The 24,479-nt window shown below is 48.7% G+C and overlaps 1 protein-coding gene across 1 annotated transcript; it reads left to right on the forward strand.

Annotated features, from left to right (window-relative positions):
- Window positions 1-306: 306 nt before the first annotated feature.
- On the forward strand, window positions 307-23,245 carry LOC311326249 (cadherin-6-like; the record flags this gene model as incomplete). The annotated part of the gene is made up of 11 exons (XM_084459120.1): window positions 307-555; window positions 6,705-6,999; window positions 10,647-10,766; window positions 12,114-12,281; window positions 13,985-14,172; window positions 17,803-18,056; window positions 19,970-20,106; window positions 20,774-20,895; window positions 21,347-21,464; window positions 21,804-22,055; window positions 22,737-23,245. The coding sequence occupies 11 exons, from the start codon at window positions 307-309 to the stop codon at window positions 23,243-23,245; spliced, it is 2,412 nt and encodes an 803-aa protein (XP_084315246.1).
- Window positions 23,246-24,479: the final 1,234 nt, after the last annotated feature.

Here is a 24,479-nt window from a genome sequence, read left to right on the forward strand (position 1 = left end):
GGAGGGAAGGAAGGAGCGAAGGAGCGAAGGAGCGAAGGAGCGAAGGAAGGAAGGAAGGAAGGAAGGAAGGAAGGAAGGAAGGAAGGAAGGAAGGAAGGAAGGAAGGAAGGAAGGAAGGAAGGAGGGAAGGAGGGAAGGAAGGAAGGAAGGAAGGAGCGAAGGAAGGAAGGAAGGAAGGAAGGAAGGAAGGAAGGAAGGAAGGAAGGAAGGAAGGAAGGAAGGAAGGAAGGAAGGAAGGAAGGAAGGAAGGGAAGAGAGGACCAGATCAGGCGACCCGGAGCCGAGGTGCGCCAGCAGCCCCCGGCCATGGCTAGAGGCAGGGCGTGTCTCCTACTGGCTCTGTGGGCCTGGGCCCTCCTGTGCCCCCCGGGGGAGAGCCTCAGGGCCCTGAGGAGGACTACAGGGGGGCGGCGGGGGTCCGCGGCAGGGTCCGGAGGGCTGACGGGAGAGGACTCCAACGGGGAGCCGCTGAAGAGGTCCAAGCGAGGCTGGATGTGGAACCAGTTCTTCCTGCTGGAGGAATACATGGGGACAGACATGCAGTACGTCGGCAAGGTAGTGTAACTGTCCCGAACCTAGCTAGCCGAGAGCTTCCCAATAGAGCATGACGCTCTCCAGGTTAGGTTAAAGTGTTTACAACCTGCGAGATATTACTTTTCTCTTCGTTTCTTTGTTTGTTTGTTTGTTTCTCTCCAGTATTCGCCCCTCCTCTCCCCCCCCCCACCCCCCTGCAATTCCCACCACACTCGACTTTATGAATTCCCTTAATTGACGAGTGTGTGGGACTGTGAGCTCTTTCTTTCTTTCTCGTTCTTTCTTTCTTTCTTTCTTTCTTTCTCTTTCTTTCTTTCTTTCTCTCTGTCTTTCTTTCGCTCTCCTTTGTGGTTATCAGTGTTTGTTGAGTATGGTTTGTTGAGGGATGGGAGTCATTTCTCAGGAGAATACACAACCCTAAATATACCTCAGGCAATAGGCATCCTTTGTTTGTTCAATTGAAAAGAACACACTCTGCATGATGCCCTCGTGGGATGCTTTCAAGTGCAGTGAAAGCATAGTTCATGTGTAGCCGAGTTGAATTGGTTAAACTTTGTCCTCAGTACAAATACCACCCACCCGCACCATCAAATCGCTAGCTTTTTCAGAATCAGAACTCAGTTTTATTGCCAGGTAGATTTACACATACTTGGAATTTGTTCTGGTCAGTTGGTGCATAACACTGATGGATAGACAACATTAGACAGGGTGCAGGGACTGGAAAGGACAGTGCAAAGACATGATCGAAGAAATGATAATGACAGTGTTCATGAGAGGCAGTCACGTGTGTTCATGAGTTCATAAGAGGACCCAAGATCGAACGCAGCACGGGCAAGTAAGGGTGGCATACTCTACACATCCACTATATGGAACAATATGCAACAAATTGCTGGGCACACAGGCGTCCTCTTAGCGTCAGAGGTTGTTATTGTCATTTTCAAGACTGGCGATGACTGGCAATGACTAATGAACGATATGTTTTAATATCAAAATCTGCATCTGTTGTGTTGATGTGAGATGCACTTGGCTAGATATTATTCAGGCAAAGCGGCCCTTTCATTCCTGGACCCCATTCATCCTAGCTTGGCTGTTTGTGTTTTCCTACCTACGGTACTGTACACTATCTGCTGTAGCCGCCGACGTCCGCTCCGTTTATATCAAAGCGTCGTAACGAGGCCGCGCTGCCCTGCAGCCAATCACGGCCGTCTTCCGCGGTGGGAGTATTTGTCAGACAAAATGAAAACACGACGTCAACCGAGATAACATTGAGAGAGTACAAGGAGGAATATCAAAATAAGCTCCCTTCACATGCGGGGTGGGGGGAGGGGGCAAAGGAAGTCAGAGATATGCACGGCGGTGTAATTGGGGAGATTGCGAAGCGTCCGTCAGGCCGAGGTCAGAAGGACGAGAGAGATGGGGGGGGGGGGGGGATCTGTGAGCGAGCGTTTGAATGGGGTGCCTCTGTGTTTTGCATTCCTATGGCGCGCCCGTCCTGGATAGAGTCATCCGCCCAAATGAGATTCCGCAACATGCGTCCTTCCCTGAGCGAGGCTTGACTTTCAGCCCGGGTCTAAAAGGATTACAACGCTCTCCGACGTAGGAGAACAAACACGAGAGAAAGAGAACAAAAAAAAGAGAGATGAAAAAAGAGAAAGGGAGAGAAGAGAAAAAAAGAGAGATGATGAAGAAAGAGAGAGAAGAGAAAAAAAGAGAGGAATAATGAGCAGAAGTCACTTCTTCTGAGCATAATCAAACCACTCCATCTGTGGGGAATGTTGATTGATGCGTTCGTCCTTTTAGTGTGTAAAAAGGACTAATAGGGCACTATGGATTATCAGGGCACAGGATTCACTCAGTCAACGCGGCTTCTTTGAGTCGAGGCTTGAATCCCGAGAGCACTTTCTCCTGGTGGCGCCGTCAAAGCTACGCCGGGGCGCCGCACACTTAATCACGGCTCTACGGGCGTTTCGCGTTCTTTCCCGAGCACATCCAGCTGGGTCCTTCTCCCCATTGTCGGCTCTCGAGCCGGTTGTCTCCAAGATTGCAGTGCTTCTGCAATCTGCAATGCTTCAATTACTATTTTTCTAATTGCTTGACAAAGTAGTGCTGGATGGATGTGAATGGATGGCTTTTGAGTAAAAAAAATAAATAAAAAAAAGGATAGAAAATCACTGCATCTCAATCCTCAGGTGTAGGCCCTCATCCCACAATGCACTTCACAACACCGGCTCTGGAAAGAGGACACAAAAGTTTTTTTTTTGTCATTGAGCGTACCACTATTTCCACTGAGTGAACGCTGTGATCGAACAATCACATTTTTGTTAGCGTGTTAAAGAATGAATCGGAGGCGACACAATGACAGGTTATTATAAACAAGGGAGCCTGCTCTTGACACGTGGTAAAAGACAGAACGATGAATTACAACACAGTCGCTCGGTAAACTCTCGCGCCCACCACCAGCTGCTTTTTACAATGGCTTTATTGAGTTCCGAGGAGCTAACAAACAGAGTTGACGTCACAAACGGGAGAAAGAAAAGTGAGCGGAGAGGCGTTCGAAGAACAAAGGAGAGACACAGGAGAGACATGCGCTCGCAACACCGAGCCTAGCTTCTGGTTGGTTGCTAATGTAGAGGTATTGGCCAGTGATTTCTCCTGGAAAGGGGGAATTGTACACTGGCTGTCATTAGCAGACGAGCTGCACAGAGCCCTCCCAGGGCACTGTCTGTCACAGGGGAAATAGGATGTTTGTTTATTTCATTATTTTTTTTCCCCTCCCGTTTTACCAAAGGACACATTCCCACTGAAAATGCTTAATGGCCTGTGGTTGAGGAGTGTTTGTGCTGCACTATCATATCTCATAAAGTATTTACAGCGTCTGATAGGCCCCAGTGGTTCGAGGCCTGGTGGGTATAGTCTTCCTCAGCCATGAAATCCCCTAGCAAGCATGCGAGTGTTCTTCTCCTCCTCTCCTCTTCTCTCTCTCTCTCTGTGCCGCCCCCCCTCTCTCTGCCCTCCAGTGATGGAGGAGGGGGGGGGGGGGGGGGTAAATGAACACAGATATAATGTTCTGCCCAGTCTCTGTGTGACTCAGTGGCTGAAACGCAAACACACACACACACACACACACACACACACACACACACTGTTCAGAACGTCAGAGGACTGGGGGTGGGGGGTGAAGGGGGTGGCTTTTGGCCTTTTTTCATGCTCCTCATCACCAGCTGCTCACCTTGGCTCGGGAGTGAGGATTTTCACAATATGGCCACGGAGGAAGCGCCGGCGCTCGCATTCGCGCCACGGCAACTGCTCCGGCGGTCTCTGATTACATACTGTACTGGCTGTGTTTGTTGATTAGGCGGTAACCCCCTTCCACCCCCCCCCCCCCCCCCAGGGGCGAGGCAGCGGGGACTTCAATTACACCCCTCCCTTCTCTGTGTCGGTAGTGACGGGGGTCATGTGGTGACAGGGCTGCTAAACAGCTGTCTGACAACATCACAGGCACAGGGAGGAGATGTCTGAATAAGATACGTCACTTTCGCCCCAGACGCCCCGCAGGGCCTCGCAATCGTTCACGACTGTTTAGAATCAGCGCGGTTTTGTTCCCCTTATCACATCGTCTGCTTCCTTTTTCTGACTCTGTAACCAGTCAGCCAAGTTGTATTCAAATGAGGGGGCAAGTATACTTGACTGCAAATAGAATACAAACCCCACCCAAAATGGAGTTTGCGGTAATTAAAAGATAAGATGCCTGAAAGTTTTGGAGGCGGAGAAGACAAAAGGAACGATAATTAATTCACCCATAGAGTATATATACGGCATGACCTTTCACCTTGGAGTCTCGAATGACAGCTTATCTTTACACAACAACAACAACAACAACTAGCAGGAATGCATTTCAAAGCCAAGGCTAATGCTACCATCTGGCCATAGAAGTCCACCAGGCTCACGAGGCTAGACTCAGAGGGCTAAATGGCAGCCAGCTAATTGGCCCTTTGAAAAGCGATTTTCAAAGCCCTTCTTCCGTCCTAGCTGTGAGAAACTGAAACGGCGGCCAGATCTGGTAAGCCAAGACATTTGCGCCACTCGACATGGAGTCATTTCTGAAAACCAAAAAGGCCTCCCTTATCGTGCATATTAGAAGCAGGCCTATTTTATGATTCATCAAGAGCGACGGTTCCCGTAGCCTTTTTCGTTCTTGCAGCCTTTTCCATTAGTTTATGGTATTGATACCCCGCTGAAATTTCCACGAAAGACCAAATGTCTCTTGGGGCTGTTGGCTTTAGCGAGGCCCCTCCACTGTTTCATTATGATGTGGTATCAACGGGGACAGAGAGGAGAAAGGGCCAGATATCGACGTGCGCAGGGCTCTCGGTGGCCACGCTGAATGCACATGTGGCTTTTCTCTCCCTCCCCTCAGTGACAGCTTAATTGTATTTTCGATAAAAATTGATCAGGGGGCATTGTGAATGCGCGTTGGGCTTCCAGATTGATTTCCGAGAGAGGTTTTTCTCCTAATTTGAATAAGAGGGCAGGCGGTAGATTCACGTCAGCGTCGAGGAGACGACCGGAAAAGACCGGGTCACAAACCTGAGAGCGGTAAGCAACGGCCGATGTTCGATACTCGGAGCCGGTGCGTAATATCCTTCAGGGGAGGGAGACCGTCCTCGAAAGCTGTGGACCACTCCGTTTCCATAGAAATGAATCTCCCCTCACAAGTCAACAAAGGGGGCTTAACTGTCATTACGGTAGCTGAAGTCGTGTGCAGTTGAACAGAGACAGGCGCGCAGGCGAAGTAATGATGTTGAAGAACATTATTTTCAGTCAACTGACTCTGAAACATGAAGAGTAATAGAGTGTATTGAAAAGACTCAGTGGTGGCAAGCTTGTGAAAGTTAAAGAACGACCATTTCAATTACTGTTCAAGCAGACGTGAGGTGTAGATTGGCAGTCGTTTTGCCTCCTTCCAGCACCTTGAATGAAAAGCGTTATGCTTTTTGAGGAAGTGAGATACTTTGCACTGCACTCCCACGTAAATGACTCGTTCTGCATAATATAATAAGTCTGTCCAGGACCAGAAGGAGGCCAATCACACACCTTCTCCACTCCCGCACTGTGATACTTTCTCACTTACGCATTCACACCAACACACACACACGCACATGCACACGCATGCACTCGCACACAAACACACACACTCACACGCACACATGCACACACACACACACACACACACACACACAAATACACAGTCATGCATGCTCACACCCACCATTCACACACACACACAGACATACCGTAGTCATACTAACACAAAATACCGTGTCAATATTGTAGAGTACAGCAGTTCATTGAAACCCAGCGTATGTCTCCTCATGCATGTGCGAACGTCTATTGATTTGCCAAGATGCCGACTCACCAGCCTGTCTGCAAACACGCCACTGCCCTTGGCCTTTACATTCACACGCAATTAGCCTCCTATTAGCTCGTCCTTGGCTCTCAAAAGACGAGGGAATGGGGAAACAGGAAGCAATGCGGCAGGTGAAATCCAGATGACTTCCCTGAGATACATATGCCGAGGGGATTTAGAGTCCGAATTAAAATGTCGGAGCAGGCGAAGCTTCCGTTCACGCGGACGGGGAAAAACAACTTGTCGCTGGAGGGTAAAGAGCAAATAACAGAGAGGAGAGAGCCAGCGGAGGCCAGACTGTCATGTCTCCCGAGCGTAGCGGGGGGATTTTGATCTTCTGGTGATTGGATGCGCTCGGGGTTCCGACACATAGGTCACGGCAACACACGGCCAACCGTAGGACATGTCGGCATTCGGTTTAGCATCTGAAAATGAGGTCGCGGCGGACGCTTGTATATACCAGAGTGGATTGACCGCCGCGTGGCGTCGAACATTTCAAAGCGAGATCCGAGATGCGCCACGAAAGACCGAGTCGACCGCGTCGCTGACGGATGCAGGGAAAGGTGTTTCAACTTACCTCCGATGCTCAATGCGGAAAATGAGCTTAATTGTGCACAGCCATAGACAGTGGTCACATCGTGGAAACGCACATATTAACGATAGATGCCCAGATTTGTTTGCACTGAGGACAGCGGTATTGAGCGCTGCCGCGAGCGACAGTGTGACCCTCTCCCCCCTGTGTGCCTCTCCCATGATCCTCTAGCTCCACTCCGACGGCGACCGCGGGGACGGGAGCGTGCGCTACGTCCTCACGGGCGAGGGGGCGGGCAGCCTGTTCAAGATCGACGAGAAGTCGGGCGACATCCACGCCACCAAGCGGCTGGACCGGGAGGAGAAGGCGTACTACTCGCTGCGCGCCAAGGCCGTCAACAGGTTAACCAACGAGGCGCTGGAGGGGGAGTCGGAGTTCATCATCAAGATCCATGACATCAACGACAACGCGCCCTTGTTCACCAAGGACCCGTACACGGCCACTGTGCCCGAGATGTCCAACATAGGTAGGTGCAGTGTACCATTGGGGCTGAAATTCGTGCACACTTCCATCATAGACATGCACCGAGACCCCACTTGTCTGACAAAGACAGTGAGCCTAGATATACTGTACACTGAACAATCTCTTAGCAGAGATTACTACAGTAAGTCCATACCAAGACCATACCTACAGGCCAGTAGTGTCTAACCGATGTGTAGTACAGTGTGATGGGCTAATCTTCATGTTGTGGGTTAACAGTTCTCCGTGGAGTACTCTGAAAGTGCCCTAAGCTTACCCATCTCCACCACGGAGACAAATTGAGATTTCCCTTGAGATGTACAGTACGTATGTATGTATGCAAATAACTCAGCGGTTGGTCTGGCAAGTGCAACCCTTCTGGATTCTGCGGTTACCACACCCAGAACCCCACGATAAGGAGAGGCGTGCAGTGTGTTAGTTCCTGGGAAATGTGCCATAGAATTCCCAAGTGGCAGCTGCAGTGAATATTCTCCTCAGCCGGCCCTCTGTTCAAACTCTGCTCAGTTTATAAGACGAGTAAAGCTTTAGAGACCCATAATTTCAACAGTCTGCCTCAAAGCTGACTGATTTACTGATTTCCAAGCGGTAAATATTGTGTTTTTTGTCTTATTTCCTTATGTTCTGCTCCACACTAGGCATTTGAACACAATTGCTGATCAGCACTTTCATTGAATTTGGAGTGGCTTAGTCAACTCTGTCATACCTGTGGTGTTCTTGTTCTAATTAGGAAATAAATGGGTAACTTGCTACCTTATTACCTGATTACCCTTTTTGTAGTGTTTGCTAAATCTGTCAGGTCTGGTTCAACTGCTCTTAACACAAAAAAACAGAAATCATACAAAAGCTGGTGACGATGTATGGTTCTTGTGTTAAAGCACAGACACATTCGCACAAACACTACAGTATAATGAGGGCAGCTACAAACACAGGAGAAAGGCTAAGAGGGTTTGAAAACTAAGTTAAAGGCTAAGAGGCTTTGAAAACGATGTATGAGGCAGATGTAATCATTGTCGATTTCACAGATGTGGCTGACAAGAATAACAGTCCATGTTACTTTTTTACATTGTACAATATGGCATTGCTATGACCTTCAAACAATAGATTATACCACAGCGTGTTCCTTTAAAACCCCCATGATCCCCTTGAGAAGTGGTGGGAGGAGGAGAGAGAACCTGATCATGTCAAATCTATTACCAGAAATCCTGTGATGCTCAAAGACTTCGACCGCTGAAAAGGCAGACTGTGTTCATTGTTAATGTATTCTGCCCCTGGTATCCTTCCTCAGAGAGCAGGATTAGAGGGGTTTATGCAGGAAACATGATTGAGACGTTTCAGCACGTCCATCAGGGGTGGATCGATGACGCGTTATCAATCATAATAACAGGGCCCACTTGATAAGAGGAGAGATTGACTAATTAGACGAGACACATTATAGGGCCGGTGCTGATTGGTTTCCGCACAAACAAACTTGGTGAATAATTCTTGTAATTAAGTTGAGAACATATATTACTGAAGTATGATCACTATACTGTGCTTGAGATAATGCTTTGTATACTCAATTTCTTCATTACTACATTTGTCTAATGCACTGCTTAATAATCTAATTTGTTTTTATTAGTGTGCAAGTTTTATACCTCCCTTTAGTTTTTGATGAAAGTGATCATCCAGGTTATAGGGCTATGTGGTTGGGATCCAGACACATTTATTGCAGTCTTAAAGTCTAATTCCCGGCCGAAGAAGTGCTTTATATTTATGATGCCTTGATGAGCAATGTGCAAACCCATATAACCATCGAGGCTTACGACAGAAACTGTGACTGCCAAGTCTTCTGGCCCGCCCTTCCAACTAAGACTGAGTGACATTGGACATTTGGTATTGGTCACTTCGCACAGCCATGTGACACTTCTGTCACTCAGTCCTCTAACCCCTGCATTCATCCACCGTGGCAGGGGTGCCCATGGCAACGGGGGAGGTGTGATGTCAATGCTTGACAAAGCATGTGTTTATGTGTGAAGGCTTCTGAACACCAGCCCTTTACACGTGACCCGGACCATGCCTTTGTGCTGTTTCCTTAGGCTGTCGTTGTCGGTGGAAATCCGTGGCAGTTTGAACATTATTTTTCTAAGAGAATTGAGGGATACCGTCAAGCCTGTTTGCTCAAACCTAAAATGTTGCACTCTGAAAGATTGAAAAACTATGAAATAATGTGAAACCGTGCTATCTCTGAAGTCTGACAAATCAGAAAAGCCTCTTTTGAGGCTTACAGTATACCTAAGTTAAAAGGGTATTATCAAGGTTGAATGACCTCTCTCAGGAATTCTCAACTGTCGCTCCTATCACAATGCAAAACACAAAGTGAAGTCAAGTCAAACTTTATTTGTATAGCACATTTAAAACAACCATGGTTGACCAAAGTGCTGAACAGGAATACCAACAGATATAAAATAAAAAACAATCAACATAATAATAACATACAGAATTGCAGTACAAAATAAAATGATGTTGAGGGGTCTAGCTCAACTCGAATTGAACACAGAGAAGAGGTGGGTCTTTAACAACGACTTAAAAAATTCCTAGAGTCTGGGCAGTTCTTATATGGGTAAACTGTTCAAATTCCTAGAGTCTGGGCAGTTCTTATATAGGTAAACTGTTCTAGGGGCGGCCACAGCCAAGGCACAGTCGCCTCTATTTTTGAGCCTGGATCTTGGAACATCCAGTTGCAACTTAAAATAAATTCTGAAGTGGACAGGAAGCCAGTGGAGGCCAATACAGATGTTATGTGATCACACTTTCTTTTACCAGTTAAAAGGCGAGCTGCTTTAATCTGTAGCTACTAGCTGCAGACGAGCAAAATTCTAAGGGTTTGCCGCCAAGATTGTCAAGGCCTCCTGCTTTCTAATCGCCTCGTTTCACCACCAAAACCAAAACCACTCTCTTTCATTGTTGAAAACTAACTTCAGATATCATGAGGCAGAATCTCCCCCTCCCAGTCCTCCACTGACATTGTTTCACAGGGTTATTATTCCGTTGTACTGCGGAATTCTATATTTATACCCGTTTGCCATTAAATATTTTCTACTCAATTAATTTTCTTATGAATTTAATGAGGCAACACTTGGCCCCGCGAGGCAACTTCGGGAGATAGCACTTGGCTAACCGTCTCCCTTTGTTCTATAGGAAACTGTGTTTCAGTGGCTTTGATGAGGAAAATGGATCGCGGTTGTTGTCTTGCATTGGATATTAGCGTTGTCAGATTGTGAAGATCTTCGAATACATTAATGGTTTTCTGTGTGTGTGTGTGTGTGTGTTGGGGGGGGGGGGGGGTGCATAGACGGAGGAATGACGCTGCAACTCTCTGATATGGATAGAAAAACAGATTTGTCTTCTGGACTTACTGATTTGCCTGGTGATCCATCATGCACACTCTTATAATGGGTGGTGTCTGTTTAAGATAAGGCGATAACAGCCATTATCATCTGTAACAATTTACAAGGCTATAGAACACCTAGGAAGAAACCACTTATCAACTCAACTCATTTATCCAGCGAACCCCTTTCGGAGTGATCGATTACACGCGCATCCTGGTTCATGTTTCTTCCTCTTTCTGACTCATGTCGTGTGACCTCTTCTCAGGCACCGTGGTGATGCAGGTGACAGCCAATGATGCGGATGATGCCACTTACGGGAACAGTGCCAGAGTGGTGTACAGCATCATACAGGGCCAGCCATACTTCTCAGTGGAGCCTGAGACAGGTAAGGGACCACCTCCAGGGACCACTTCCAGGGACCCCCCAACACCCCCCCCGCTCCCCCTCCCCCCCCACCACAACACACACACACACGCACACACACACACAGCTCAAGCCATGTCCTTCATGTAGGCAATGAAGAGACGAGGACAGACCGATCACTGAATCACAGATGTAGCTACAGTTGAAATCCACAGTGCAGCCGCTGCCGCTGCTGTAGTTTTCATCATGTGTAATGAGTGCTTTGGATCTCATCCCGCGTGTGACTTTGGCTTAAACAAAAGGAAAAAGGCAACCGGAAAAAAAAGCCATTTGCAGATTAGCGCACAGCTTAACAGTAATATGGTTCATCCCAGATGTGGCATGTAAGCTGGCTTCCCCCCTTGCACAAAGGGGGGGGGGGTGGTGTGTGTGTGTGTGTGTGAGAGAGAGAGAGAGAGAGAGAGAGAGAGAGAGAGAGAGAAAATAAGTAGAGAGCAGCTGTATTCTGACCCTGTCGACTATTGGTTCTCCCGGTCCTCTCTCTCTCTCCCACTCACCCACGCCCCCCCCCCCCTCAGCGCAGCTTGATCAGTCCGCCATGTCTGCCAGAGTCCGGCGTCCATCAGTAGGAACGGCGCCGCTGCGCTTTGAGAAACCGCCACTGCCTCCCGTCCTTCCAGCACGTCGGATGTGATCAAAGAGCTGGATGGAGTTGTTTCAACACTCACCAAGAAGGCTCAGATCTGGCCTTGAGTGATGTGCCACATCAACCCCCTTCCTCCTCCATATTATTTGATATTCACTGACTCCCCTCTACGGAGAACAACCAGATCGGAAGCGGTGAACTCTGTCGACGCGATTTATTTAGTGGTTCTCGTTTTTTTTTTTTTTTTTCTTCTTCTTCGCTTCTTCCTATCTCATATTCTCGCATAAAAAACGAATCTCTGTTCACTCCGGTTGCGGGGCGTCAAACGCCAGCCTGCAGACTAAAGCCGCGTCAGGCATTGACAGGAGATGCAACGCGCCGCCTTCTAATAAGCAGTCAATTAGGGCCGGCTCCCGACTCGAGATCAAGTGCGTTGACGTAGAAACGTGGCGCTGCGTCGCGCGGGATAGAATCTTTCCTCAAAGTGCCCGTTTCGACTTTGCCCTCCCCCCCCACAAGGGAAGCTGAATGTTTGCATTTGGAGCATAGCACGCTTGGGAATCGAACGCGATCACATCCAATTATGTAAAAGTTTGACGTGGTAGAAATGTGCTGATGGCATATTGTGCGGAATTAACAGTAAGCGTTCTTTCTTCCCTGGCGTCTTTGCCTCGTGTCCTATTTCACGCCACTGAGTGTCTGCTTTTGTTTTTTTTTGTGCAGGCGTTATCAGGACGGCCCTCCCCAACATGGACAGGGAGGTGAAGGAGAACTACCAGGTTGTGATCCAGGCCAAGGATATGGCCGGGCAGATGGGTGGGCTGTCAGGGACCACCACAGTCAGCATCACCCTCTCTGATGTCAACGACAATCCCCCACGATTCACCAAGAGTGAGTATGCAGTATAACCTGGCACACACACGTGCACACTCTCTCTCTCTCTCTCTCTTTCTTTCTCTCTCTCCCTCTCTCTCTCTCCCTCTCTCTCTCTTACATAAAAGCCTTCTTGGTGCCAAGCAGGCAGCCTCCATCTGGTATTAATTTCCAAATGTATTTATTGCAGTGTGTGGCCAGGGTGGGCAGTGGGTATAGTGTGTGGTGGTGGACTGGCCCTCTTGACATCTTTGAATAATTAAAAGTCAAGACATATGACAGAGGGGGGTCTGGGGGAAAGTCCATCAGCTCAGCACTGTAATCCCTGTTAAATGACGAGAGTACAGTCTGTCTCTCTGAGTCTTATCTCTCCTCTGTCTTTCTCAATCTCTCTCGGTTAACGGTATCTCTCTCAAGTCCCTTTTTCTCTCTCTCTCCATCTCGCGCTTGATCCCGTTCCGTCGCCATATTTCCGTCTCATCCTCCGCTCTGCCTTCCGACACTTTCTTTCAACCCCCCCCCCCCCCCCCCCCCCTCGCGTCGTCTCTTGTCCCTCTTCGTTCTCTCTCTCCTCTTTCCTCTCTCTCCCTCCCTCGCTCGCTCCTGCACCCGGCGACGGCAGCCGGGGCGGATTGACAGATTACCGGTGTCATTTCCTTTCCCCTCAACAACATCGGCGCTGTGTGTGTGTGCGTGTGTGTGTGTGTTGAATCGAGAATCGACAGCAGCCGGTCCCACCATGCACCCCCCCCCACCTTCCCCCCCGGAAGGGAGACATACAATCGTCTCACCCCACCGAGACAAACAACAGGGAGGAGGCGAGGAGGACGGAGAGAGGGGCTGGAGAGAGGAGGAGGACAGGGGGCAGACAGGGTGAAAGAAGGAGAAAGAGAACAGGGGAGGGGGGTGCGGGGGCGGGGGGGTGGAGGAGGAGAGAGGGGGATGAGGCAGGAGAAGGGTAGATATTGTAATAGGACACCCGGAGGAGGCAGAGTGTCAGGGAGAGATAGTATTGTTGTCTGCCGGAGTGATGCCTCTGCCCCTATACAGTATACCCAATGCTAAATACAGAATCCCTTAGACTGGGAGACCACTTCACGGTGCGAGGTGTGCCTCTGTGTGTTGTCATGTGTGTGTGTGTGTGTGTGTGTGTGTGGGTGGGTGTGTGTGGGCATGCGTGTGTGTGACTGTGTGTGTGTGTGTGGGAGCGAGCGTGAGTGTCACCCAGACCTGCCAACTTAGGCATTGCCAAAACACTGTCAGCATGTTTTATGAGGGTGTGCGGGTTGTTTGTTTCTGCAGGCCGTGTGTACATCACACCGTTCCCCTGTTCTGCTGCTATTTATTTAAGCGAGCCAGATACAGCGGGTGGCAGCGGCCCACACAGGCAGCCAACCATTTCTATCTCACTCTCAAACCAGGGAATCATGGGATCCCCCCTCCCAGAACCAATTTATTCATGAACAAATTGCACACAATTTAGCCGCCCTGTGTGCTCCCAATTTCTCATCGCTCTGTGAATCTTCGTAGTTGTACATTATATTGTCATTTTGTTTTATCTGTTACGACGACAGATTTTGAAAACCCTAACTGTTTGTGCGTGTGTGCACGTGGCTGTGTTGCGTGCGTGTGTGTGTGTGTGCATCTCTATGCACTGTGTGTGTGTGTGTGTGTGTGTGTGTGTGTGTGTGTGTGTGCGCCTTGTCTATATGTTTTCCCAGGTGTGTACGAGTTCAGAACCCCAGAGTCCACAGGCCCCGGCTCGGTGGTGGGCGTGATCCGAGCCAGCGATGCCGACATCGGCGACAACGCCGCCATGGACTACCGGATCAGCAGCAGCGACGGTGCCGGCATGTTCGACATCTCCACCAATAGGAGCACACAGGAGGGTGTCATCACCCTCAGGAAGGTCAGGGATTCTCCTTGCTCCCGTTCTAAAGAGTGACGAAAGAGCGATGGTTCTAAAGAGTGACGAAAGAGCGTTGGTTCTAAAGAGTGATGAAAGAGCATTCGTTCTAAAGAGTGACAAAAGAGCGTTGGTTCTAAAGAGTGACGGAAGAGCGTTCGTTCTAAAGAGTGATGAAAGAGCGTTCGTTCTAAAGAGTGACAAAAGAGCGTTGGTTCTAAAGAGTGACGAAAGAGCGTTGGTTCTAAAGAGTAATGAAAGAGTGTTCGTTCTAAAGAGTGACAAAAGAGCGTTTGTTCTAAAGAGTGACGAAAGAGCGTTGGTTCTAAAGAGTGACAAAAGAGCGTTGGTTCTAAAGAGTGACGAAAGAGCGTTGGTTCTAAAGAGTGACGAAAGAGCGTTGGTTCTAAAGAGTGACGAAAGAGCGTTGGTTCTTAAGAGTGACGAAAGAGCGTTCGTTCTAAAGAGTGACGAAAGAGCATTGGTTCTAAAGAGTGAGGAAAGAGCGTTGGTTCTAAAGAGTGACGAAAGAGCGTTCGTTCCAAAGAGTGACGAAAGAGCGTTCTTTCTAAAGAGTGACGAAAGAGCGTTGGTTCTAAAGAGTGACGAAAGAGCGTTCGTTCTAAAGAGTGACGAAAGAGCGTTGGTTCTAAAGAGTGATAGAGAGCGTTCGTTCTAAAGAGGGACGAAAGAGCATTGGTTCTAAAGAGTGACAAAATAGCGTTGGTTCTAAAGAGTAACGAAAGAGCGTTGGTTCTAAAGAGTGACGAAAGAGCATTGGTTCTAAAGAGTGACGAAAGAGCGTTGGTTCTAAAGAGTGACGAAAGAGCGTTGGTTCTAAAGAGTGACGAAAGAGCATTGGTTCTAAAGAGTGAGGAAAGAGTGTTGGTTCTAAAGAGTGACGAAAGAACGTTCGTTCTAAAGAGTGACGAAAGAGCGTTGGTTCTAAAGAGTGACGAAAGAGCGTTGGTTCTAAAGAGTGACGAAAGAGCGTTGGTTCTAAAGAGTGACGAAAGAGCGTTCGTTCTAAAGACTGACAAAAGAGCGTTGGTTCTAAAGAGTGACGAAAGAGCGTTGGTTCTAAAGAGTGACAAAAGAGTGTTCGTTCTAAAGAGTGACAAAAGAGCGTTGGTTCTAAAGAGTGACGAAAGAGCGGTCGATCTAAAGAGTGACAAAAGAGCGGTCGTTCTAAAGAGTGACGAAAGAGCGTTCTTTCATCACTTGCCTCTGGTGAAAACAAAAGGGAGTACAATACAACGCATTGACAATCCCCTCAGTCTACAAACACATTCAGAAACCGGAATTGAATCAGGACACATATAACTAATCTGAGTACCCTGAATAATCTGTGCCTTTTAGCCCACTGTACAGCAACCACTGCTGTTTTTAAATGTGTTTTATAAATAAAGTTTGACTTGACTGCCCAGAAGTTTCCCCTGTGGTGAGAACTTATGCGGAACAACCTGATATTCATGGGAACCAATGAGAATCCGACCGGATTTTGTATCGGAGGCTGATTGGCCCACGTTCCCAATTCTATTTACATGTAGCACCCACTCCATGCGGAAACTCCCGGAAATGCCCTCAACCCCTACCCCCCTTTTCATGATTGGCTGTTCAAATGCAGCTGGATTTGACAGGTAATGTGCTGGCTCCGTCCCTATTCCCATGTATTGTGGCGCTTGACTCCAGGTGACAGATATAACACACCTGTACTAAAAATCCTCGTGGTGACGGGTTAAATAGCCCCTAATGGACGTACAGTATTACAGAACGGGCATGGGGCCTGTAACTAAGTTGTAATACTAGATAAGCCCCAGCAGAGGCATGTCCAATAAGTTGTATCGTAACGCACAGAGGATGTTCTGGTTTAGTATTGACACTGGTATGGATTTAAACAGCCAGTGGGGCTCTGAGCGGCATTTTGATGTATTCAACAAGAATTGGATAGTTCTGTTTTTTGGTTTGTCGTGTATGGTTTTCAATCGATCACAAGCAGTGTTCTATCATTGGGTGGAGAGAGTTATTATTGCCTTTTCAGCTCATACAGTCCTTTTTCTTGTGTGTTTGAGAGAGAGAGAGAGAGAGAGAGAGAGAGAGGGAGAGAGGGAGAGAGAGAAGGAGAGAGGGAGAGGGAGAGAGAGAGGGAGAGAGAGAGAGAGAGAGAGAGAGGGATATAGAGAGTGAGAGAGAGAGGGAGAGGGGGAGAGAGAGAGAGAGAGAGAGAGAGAGAGAGGGGGTGTGTGCAGAGCCCGAGGTACATCTGGAACCTCTAATTAAAAGTGCTTGTCTAGTGAAAGGCCACACCATTCCTCCATGTCCCCGCGTCACATGGCAGTGCACACCCTCCATGTTACCATCATCTAAAGCTTGTCGTAACACAGGCCACAGCGGAATCTATGGTTCGTATCCAGTTATCGACAGCGCAATTGATTTATTTGATTGGTGTGAAGTTTCATGCTGCCAGGCACTGTTTGAGGGCACAGCAAATCTGTATCGTTGGTGATGAACACACATACACACATACACACACACACATACTGTACACAGAATCACAGAGACACACTCAGAGACACGCATCTCTTGTATTAGAGTAAAGGCTTGCAGCCAGTCAGCTCAATTCCTGCTGACACTCCCTGCCGTCACACTCTCCCGTCGATAGAGACCACTGTGGGTTTTACTGTGCTGATCTGTGAGAGAGTAAGGCAACACTTAGACGCCGCCATAGATGAGACACATGCATTCAAACTAGCAGGAAATAGCGTCCTTTTCTACGCTGCCACTGTGTAAGGTCTAGATTAGCGGCTTATTAGTTCGAGCGTTAACACCTGCCCTTAGAACTGATGTGTAAAAAATAACACATTTGCTATTTTAACTGTTGTGTTTAGTTAAGGACACATACAGGTATTGTACTCTAGATCAGGCATTCCCAAAACTGTGAGGTGGGCCTCCCCTGGGGGGCCCCAAAGAAATTCAGGGGAGGCGCAGAGGGATGGTTAGAAAACATTTAAAAAAAGGAAAACATTTTTTATTTTAGATGGTTTTTTTATGGTTTTTATGAATGAAACGTGATTTTAAAGGTCAGAAAATCGAAATAAATAATGGGAGAGATGTATACTAAATTTGTGGATAGTGCAGAGAGAGCCTCCCATCGCAGGCATGAATGTATTGTGCAAAAACGTCATAACGTTAACTAGCAACAGGTGCCACCGAGCTAACTTGGCTGTGTAACGTTATGGGCTAGCTAATGCTGCCTTGCAAAATTGACAAATTTGGGGGGTTGGGGGGCGCGGGTGTGTCACTGTTTTCAGAGGGGAGGCCCACATTGATGGAGTTTGGGAACCCATGCTCTAGATGATTTAGACTGTAAGTCTGAACCATCTAACGATAGTTTAGACTTATACTCTCTCTATCGATAAACGCACAACTGCATGTTGGCAGTTATTTGTGCATCTATCGATAGAGAGCTTCCAAATAAAGTGTTACCCTAGAGGAAGCGCATCGGCCTACTATATATTGTGTGTATTGATCCAGGGGATTCTGTGTACTGCGTACGTGTGTTGATATACGGGGACTTTGGTGTACTGTACAGTATGAATGTGTGCGTTACACTAACCTCTTCATCTCCCTCAGCCTCTGGACTTTGAGAGGAAGAGGACGTACACCATGCGGGTGGAGGTGGAGAACGTCTACCTGAACCCGCGCTTCCTCTCCACCGGGCCCTTCCGGGACGAGGCCACCGTCAAGCTCCTGGTGGAGGACATTGACGAGCCGCCGGTGTTCGAGCACGCCAGCTACACCATGGAGGTGAGGGAGGACTCCCCCGGCGGCGCCGTCATCGGAGCCGTGAGCGCCGCCGACCCCGACGGCAGCCGCAGCCCCGTCAGGTGAGGGGGGGGAAAAAAACGCAGCGTCGATTCCGGGCTCGGCTGTTTTAGACCATACAGGGTTCTTACACATTTTCCTAAGCGAAATTCAAGCACTTTTCAAGCATTTTTCCACCATTGTGGTAAATTAAATATTTACACAGAATGATAATTTCACTTCATCACATTAAATCAGATGCTATTGTGCTATAAACAAACGACTTAGCATCCTATATAACCTGGCTGAGTCAATCTACAGCAATCACTCCAAACAACCACCGGACAAAACTTCAATTTCAATAAAGACTTTATTGAAAATGTGCAAAATAAGAGAAAATTAGTCTTGAGCCTTAAAATGTATACAAAATCAAACTCCATAAGTGCGCGCTCTCGCACGCACACACACACCCACACGTGCTCACGATGCACGGGATCAATGCAGTCTGGACAGTGAGGACGCCGACACGACCGCACGATGCCGTGTACATCATCGCTCTCGTTATAAACCTATCGAGCCCAAACCGTCGGGCTACTGTACCGCTGCCACTGAAATGAAGGGTGTATCTGAGGCCCCGCTCAGCCTTTGTGATGATGCTCGGTTGAACTATGAGAGCCCTCAAGGTTGAAGTCCCAGCGTTTTATTACCGGTGTCAAATACGATATCATTCTCTTTTATCACCCGCCATCGGGAGGGCTCTAGCCTGTGGCATTTAGAGTTGAGGAGAGAGGAGAAGATGGCTAGGGGCCCTAGAGAGAGAGAGAGAGAAAAGAGGAAAAATAAAGAGATGCACACAACAGAGATGGGTTTCTTTATTGGAGTAGGCAAGCCTGCTACAGTACATTCCACGTTACCCACTCATACCCTTCAGCCTTCTGCAAGGCGGCCCCCCACAGCCTGACCCCCCCCCCCCCGACCTCCAGGACAACCTGTCTAAACCAACAAAACCAGACAGGTGGTGGGGGAAGGAGAGCACAATCTGCCCCCCCCCACCCCCACCCCCACAGACACACAGACACACACACACACACTCTCTTCTTCCTCCTCCCCCCTGCCCGATGCTTGCCTGCAGAGAGCAGCACTTCGGAGCCCGGGCCGGGAACAGACACACATATACACACACACATACACACACACACACGCACGCACGCACACATACACACACACGAGCACACGCATACACACACACACACACACACACACACACGCTTTCGCAGGCACACACACACACACACACACACACACACACACACACTTGCAACACATGCATCCTTATCTCCCCTGCCATTAATCAGGGGAGGAGCCAGGGCTAGCCAACTGAATTATTGGGAATATTAGAAAAGCAATTAGCAACCCACACGCGATGGCAGTGGATTTAACGAGTTTAGTCGTACCGCCGGAGTTACGAGGCGGGCGCGTAGATAAAGACGTTTGACTTAACGGTTTTCATATAGCGGGGGGAGGGGGGGTGGGGGTGGGCTACGGGGACGTGGGGAGAGGAGAGGAGTGCGATGGTGCGTGGCACTTGAGCGTCCTGGTTCACGCACCCCCCTGGGGGGGGGGGGGGCTCCTCCTTCCTCCTGCTACCCTCCACCCCCCCCCCCCCACAGCCCCAGCGTCAGCTACCCCATTAATCACACTGATGTATCGCCCCGGTCAGAGAATCGCGGGAAAACAACTCCTGCGCGTAACCTGTTGTGTGTGTTGGTGTGTGCGTGAGGGCAAGGAACCATTAAGTCCCCCAACACCAGAGCGCAGATAGACCACTTTGGAGTACTTGCTATTTAAAGCCGACACCAGAACTGTGGAAGCAGCAATCCGAAATACAATTGGGTATAGCCTATACATAATGTCCGCTGTATTGAGTTAGTGTGCTACAGTGGCAATACTGATGCCGATTGCATGTGTGTGTGTGTGTGTGTGTGTGTCATCCCAGGTACTCCATAGACCGCCGTACAGACATGGACAGGGTGTTCAACGTCCACGCGGGTAACGGCTCAGTGTTCACGCTGCGAACGCTGGACAGAGAAGAGAGCGCCTGGCACAACATCTCCATCGTGGCCACAGAGTTCCGTGAGTAGCTGCCTCACTGAATAGCACTTCTATTACATTAACACTATGGCCAATAAATTCACCGAACTATTAGTTCAGTCGTGGTACAGTATAACTAAGTTTAACTATGAGGAGTTCAGTGAGAAAGTAGTCCTTCAACAGTTAATTCCAGTAGCGTTGCATTATCAAGCCACAGCGGATATGTTGTCCACCTCCAGAAGTTACTGAAACTACATTATTAGTAGTAATACTGTAGCCTAGCCTACTATTGAACTCCTTAAAGATGCAGTGTGTAGTTCTTGATGCTATCTAGAGGTGACTGGTTGCAGATTGCAACCAACTCAATACAATTACAATTCAACATGGCCGCTTCCATGGAAGGACCCACTCCATGGAGGCTGCCATGTTGCAGTATATATAAAAAGGGCTCATTCTAAGGTAAGGAAAATGCAACACTTCTTATTTTCATGGGATTATACACTAATTCAAAACATGCTTATGAAATTATATTCAGTTTCTGCCAAATCCAATCCAAATTTTATTTTCACCACTAGATGTCACAAAAAAACTACACACTGCACCTTTAAGTTTAACTGTGACCCCCATGGAGATTGTCCTGTGTATTGTGTTAGTTTCTAATGGTCCTTGGTGTCTTTAACAAAATGTCACGTGTTTGTGTGCTTCTTAGACAACCCTCGTCAGGTGACCCGTGTCCCTGTGTACATCAGAGTTCTGGACGTCAATGACAACGCTCCGACTTTCGAGAGCCCCTACGAGGCCTTCGTCTGCGAACACGCCAAGGCTAACCAGGTCCGTGTCACGCCATGCTCTAAACGTTACACTTTCACTTTAAGCACTTACATAAAGCCATGCACTCCACCTAAAATTCCCTTTACGTTAAAATGTCATGCTTTTAATGTTATAGTCAGTTGATCTCTTCTTGAACTGAATTCAACATGAATTAAGGGTGATTTGGCGCCAAATTGAAAAAAACAACGTCAGTCCCTAATCCTTCCTTTATTCTCATATAAGTGGTGGCTAAAGCCATCTGATGTTACAGTAGAAATATAATCAAATTGAAACCATGGATTATACTCTCTCCTGGCCCATACACTACATTGAGGTCAATAAATCATCCGATCATAATATTCAAAAATCCCGAATGTATCCTTTAATTCCCCTAAGCTTCATCTCATAAAAAGCAGGTGACCTGTTAACATGGCTAAGCTGATTATGCTTGTGTTCCTCTGCTCTGTTGCAGGTAATCCAGACAGTGAGCGCTGCGGATCCTGACGAGCCCATCGGCGGCCACAGGTTCTTCTTCAGCCTGGCCCAAGAGGCCTCTGGGAAAGCCAACTTCTCCGTCCGCGACAATAAAGGTGAGATCGCAGACAGAGAGTCTCCCTTTCAAGCGAGGGTCAGTCACAAACAGCCAGAGCACATGCCCTATCACAAGACCTAAAAGAAAGGACACACTCCTGTCAGTCAACGTACTGCTACAACGCTACTGCACATGGCGCCGACCACACATCATGTGGGACATTGCGATAGGCGGAAGTCATTCAATGTGACTGTGCTAGTTAGTGTTTTCTTGCCCCAACATAAGTATGTGCAGGATAAAACACGATCTGTCAAAATGTTCATAAGTAAACAAGTGTGTGTACTGTAGGACAACATGTAAACAACTTTGACCACCGACCAACCTGTCGCCCCCGCAGACAACTCGGCGTCCATCCTGACGCGGAGAAACAGCTACAGCAGCCTGCAGAAGATCGTGTACCTGGTGCCCGTGGTCATCTCGGACGGAGACTTCCCCATGCAGAGCAGCACCAACACGCTGACCGTGCGCGTGTGCACGTGCGACCGCGAGGGCAAAATGAAGCTGTGTAACGCCGAGGCGCTGACCGGCCGGGCGGGGCTCAGTACCGGCGCCCTGGTGGCCATCTTGCTCTGCGTCATCATCCTGCTGAGTGAGTAGCGCGAATGACCGAATCCACCAATGAACGGACGCGTGCGCGAATGACCTACCGATCGGAACTCGCTAAACCCAGAAACGACAAACGGTGTTTGTTGCGCGGCTTGTAGCTGGTGTAGCTTCACTACCGCATGCGTGCAAACGCCTTTCAGGCGCCTCCTCTGAGGCAGCCTCGGTCAGCAAGGCTCGTACATCGCTGCTCTCAACACACTCTCGCTTCTAGCTGGCCCTCAGAGCAAGAAGGGACCAACGGTCGATAGAGAGTGTGAATGAAATTCAAGTCTCACCAATGTGTTTTGTTTTCCTACCTGACTGTTGTTCTAACTTTGTAGTTCGTTCCTCTAGAATCCGTCTGTTAAAACTACAAATTGTTCCTGTGTGACATCACTTCCCTGTCCTCTTCATCCTGAAACTGTCACTTCCTTTTTCACGTTATAAACTATCACTTTCGTCCCCCAGTCACTCTCTCATGCCTGGATTCACTTCCTGTGCTAGGGTCCGACTCCGGCAAATCGTAACATAGAATAAACTTATTGTCTTTGTTTGAAACCAGCTTGACCAACCACTCAGCGTGTTCTTTGAAATCTAAACTAAACCAAGTAAGATTTTGTATTCATAAGAGCCCAAGCAGCAGGGGTCAACTCGTTTTTGTTTTTCTCTCTGCTTGTCTCTGTAGTGATCGTAGTGCTGTTCGCCTCCCTGAGGAGGCAGAGGAAGAAGGAGCCTCTGATCATCTCCAAAGAGGACGTGAGAGACAACGTTGTCAGCTACAACGACGAGGGGGGCGGAGAGGAGGACACCCAGGCCTTCGACATCGGCACGCTGCGCAACCCGGAGGCCATCGACGAGAGCAAGCAGCGGCGCGACATCGTCCCCGAGGCCTTCTACCCGCCCCTCCGGCGCCCGGTCCCGCCGGCGGTGCCGGCGCAGCGGGACAACGGCGACGTCCGGGACTTCATCAGCCAGAGGCTCCAGGACAACGACGCCGACCCCACGGCGCCGCCCTACGACTCACTGGCCACCTACGCCTACGAGGGCAACGGCTCGGTGGCCGAGTCCCTCAGCTCGCTGGAGTCGGCCACCACCGAGGGGGAGCAGGACTACAACTACCTGAGCGAATGGGGGCCCCGCTTTAAGAAACTGGCCGACATGTACGGAGGGGAGGACAGCGACAGGGATTCCTAACGAGAAACCGGAGCAGGGAGAGGGAGGGGGGTGGGGCGGAGAAATAACGCAAACCCACAAACACACACACACACACACACACACACAGTGAACACGCCACGCCGCGGATGAGGGAGAACGCAGGTTTGTACTGTACCGGCGAGTTTGTCCAAGTGCTCTTTTCACCGATGTCGAACAGCGCCCGGCTGACACCCCCCCCAACCCAACCCAACCCAACCCACCCCCCTCCCATCACCCCAGCCCCTCTCCCCCGGAGGAGAGGGAGGCTTAGCGCGTCTTGTCAGTGGTGTTAGTCACGTCTCTGTGAGGCCGGGAACGCCGGAAGAACTTTTACACGCCGGAGACCCTTTGTGTATGTGGGGTGTACACAAGGCCCGAATATATCTCTGTATACACATTTCTTTTTCAGAAGCTGCCTGTGACGAAGGAACGGCAAACGGTTTGTGTGGGCTGACAGACATGCCTGTGTATTTTTCAGTGTTTCTGGGACTTAACTAAATGCTGCATATTGTGCGAGTTCTATCTTAGCTTGTGTTCGTACTGTAATACAATACAATACGCTGTACAGTTGTGTTGTTTCGTTAGGGCATTTCCATCGTTCCATGAGACCCATTTTCAAAGCCCTGTCTCACTGTTCTCACATGACTCTCTTGGGGTTGGAGAGACAGGCAGGCACACACACGTTTCTGGTTGCCATTTATGAACCTTAATTCTTATCTCCACCAAGCTTTATGTATTTGCTATGAAGGGGAACTAAGATACTAAAAGACCAAATAGTTCCTTGTTGAGCTGAATGTGTTAGAACTATTGTTGAGCGGAGGCCACCTCTGTCCTCACAATGAGACAATACAGGATTGGTGTGTCACTTTGTATGTTGCACAGAGTTCACAAAACCAAACATGCAGCCATTAAACCCGTTTGTACCCGAGTATTCTATTCTGTATGCTGTTCATTTTCTCCACGCAAATGTGTGACACGAGTGTGAAATCACTCTGGCCTGGAAGATTGGAATTCTGGGAGAGAAGAGATAGGATTGGAATTGCCTTTTCCATAAAGACAGCTATTAATGGGTTTCTGACCTTTTAGTTCTGTGGAATAGGGGCTTCATACCCATGTAGTCGAAGGTCAAGCCATTTTCGGGAACCTGGTGTTCTTGGGTACTTAGATAGGTAAAAGCAAAGACCACCAATTGACAGAGAGCAAATAGCAACCGCTTAAAATCGACTTTGTCAGC

The sequence above is a fragment of the Borostomias antarcticus genome (assembly GCF_949987555.1).
Source record: "Borostomias antarcticus genome assembly, chromosome: 2".
In the NCBI taxonomy this organism is placed as follows: Eukaryota; Metazoa; Chordata; class Actinopteri; order Stomiiformes; family Stomiidae; genus Borostomias; species Borostomias antarcticus.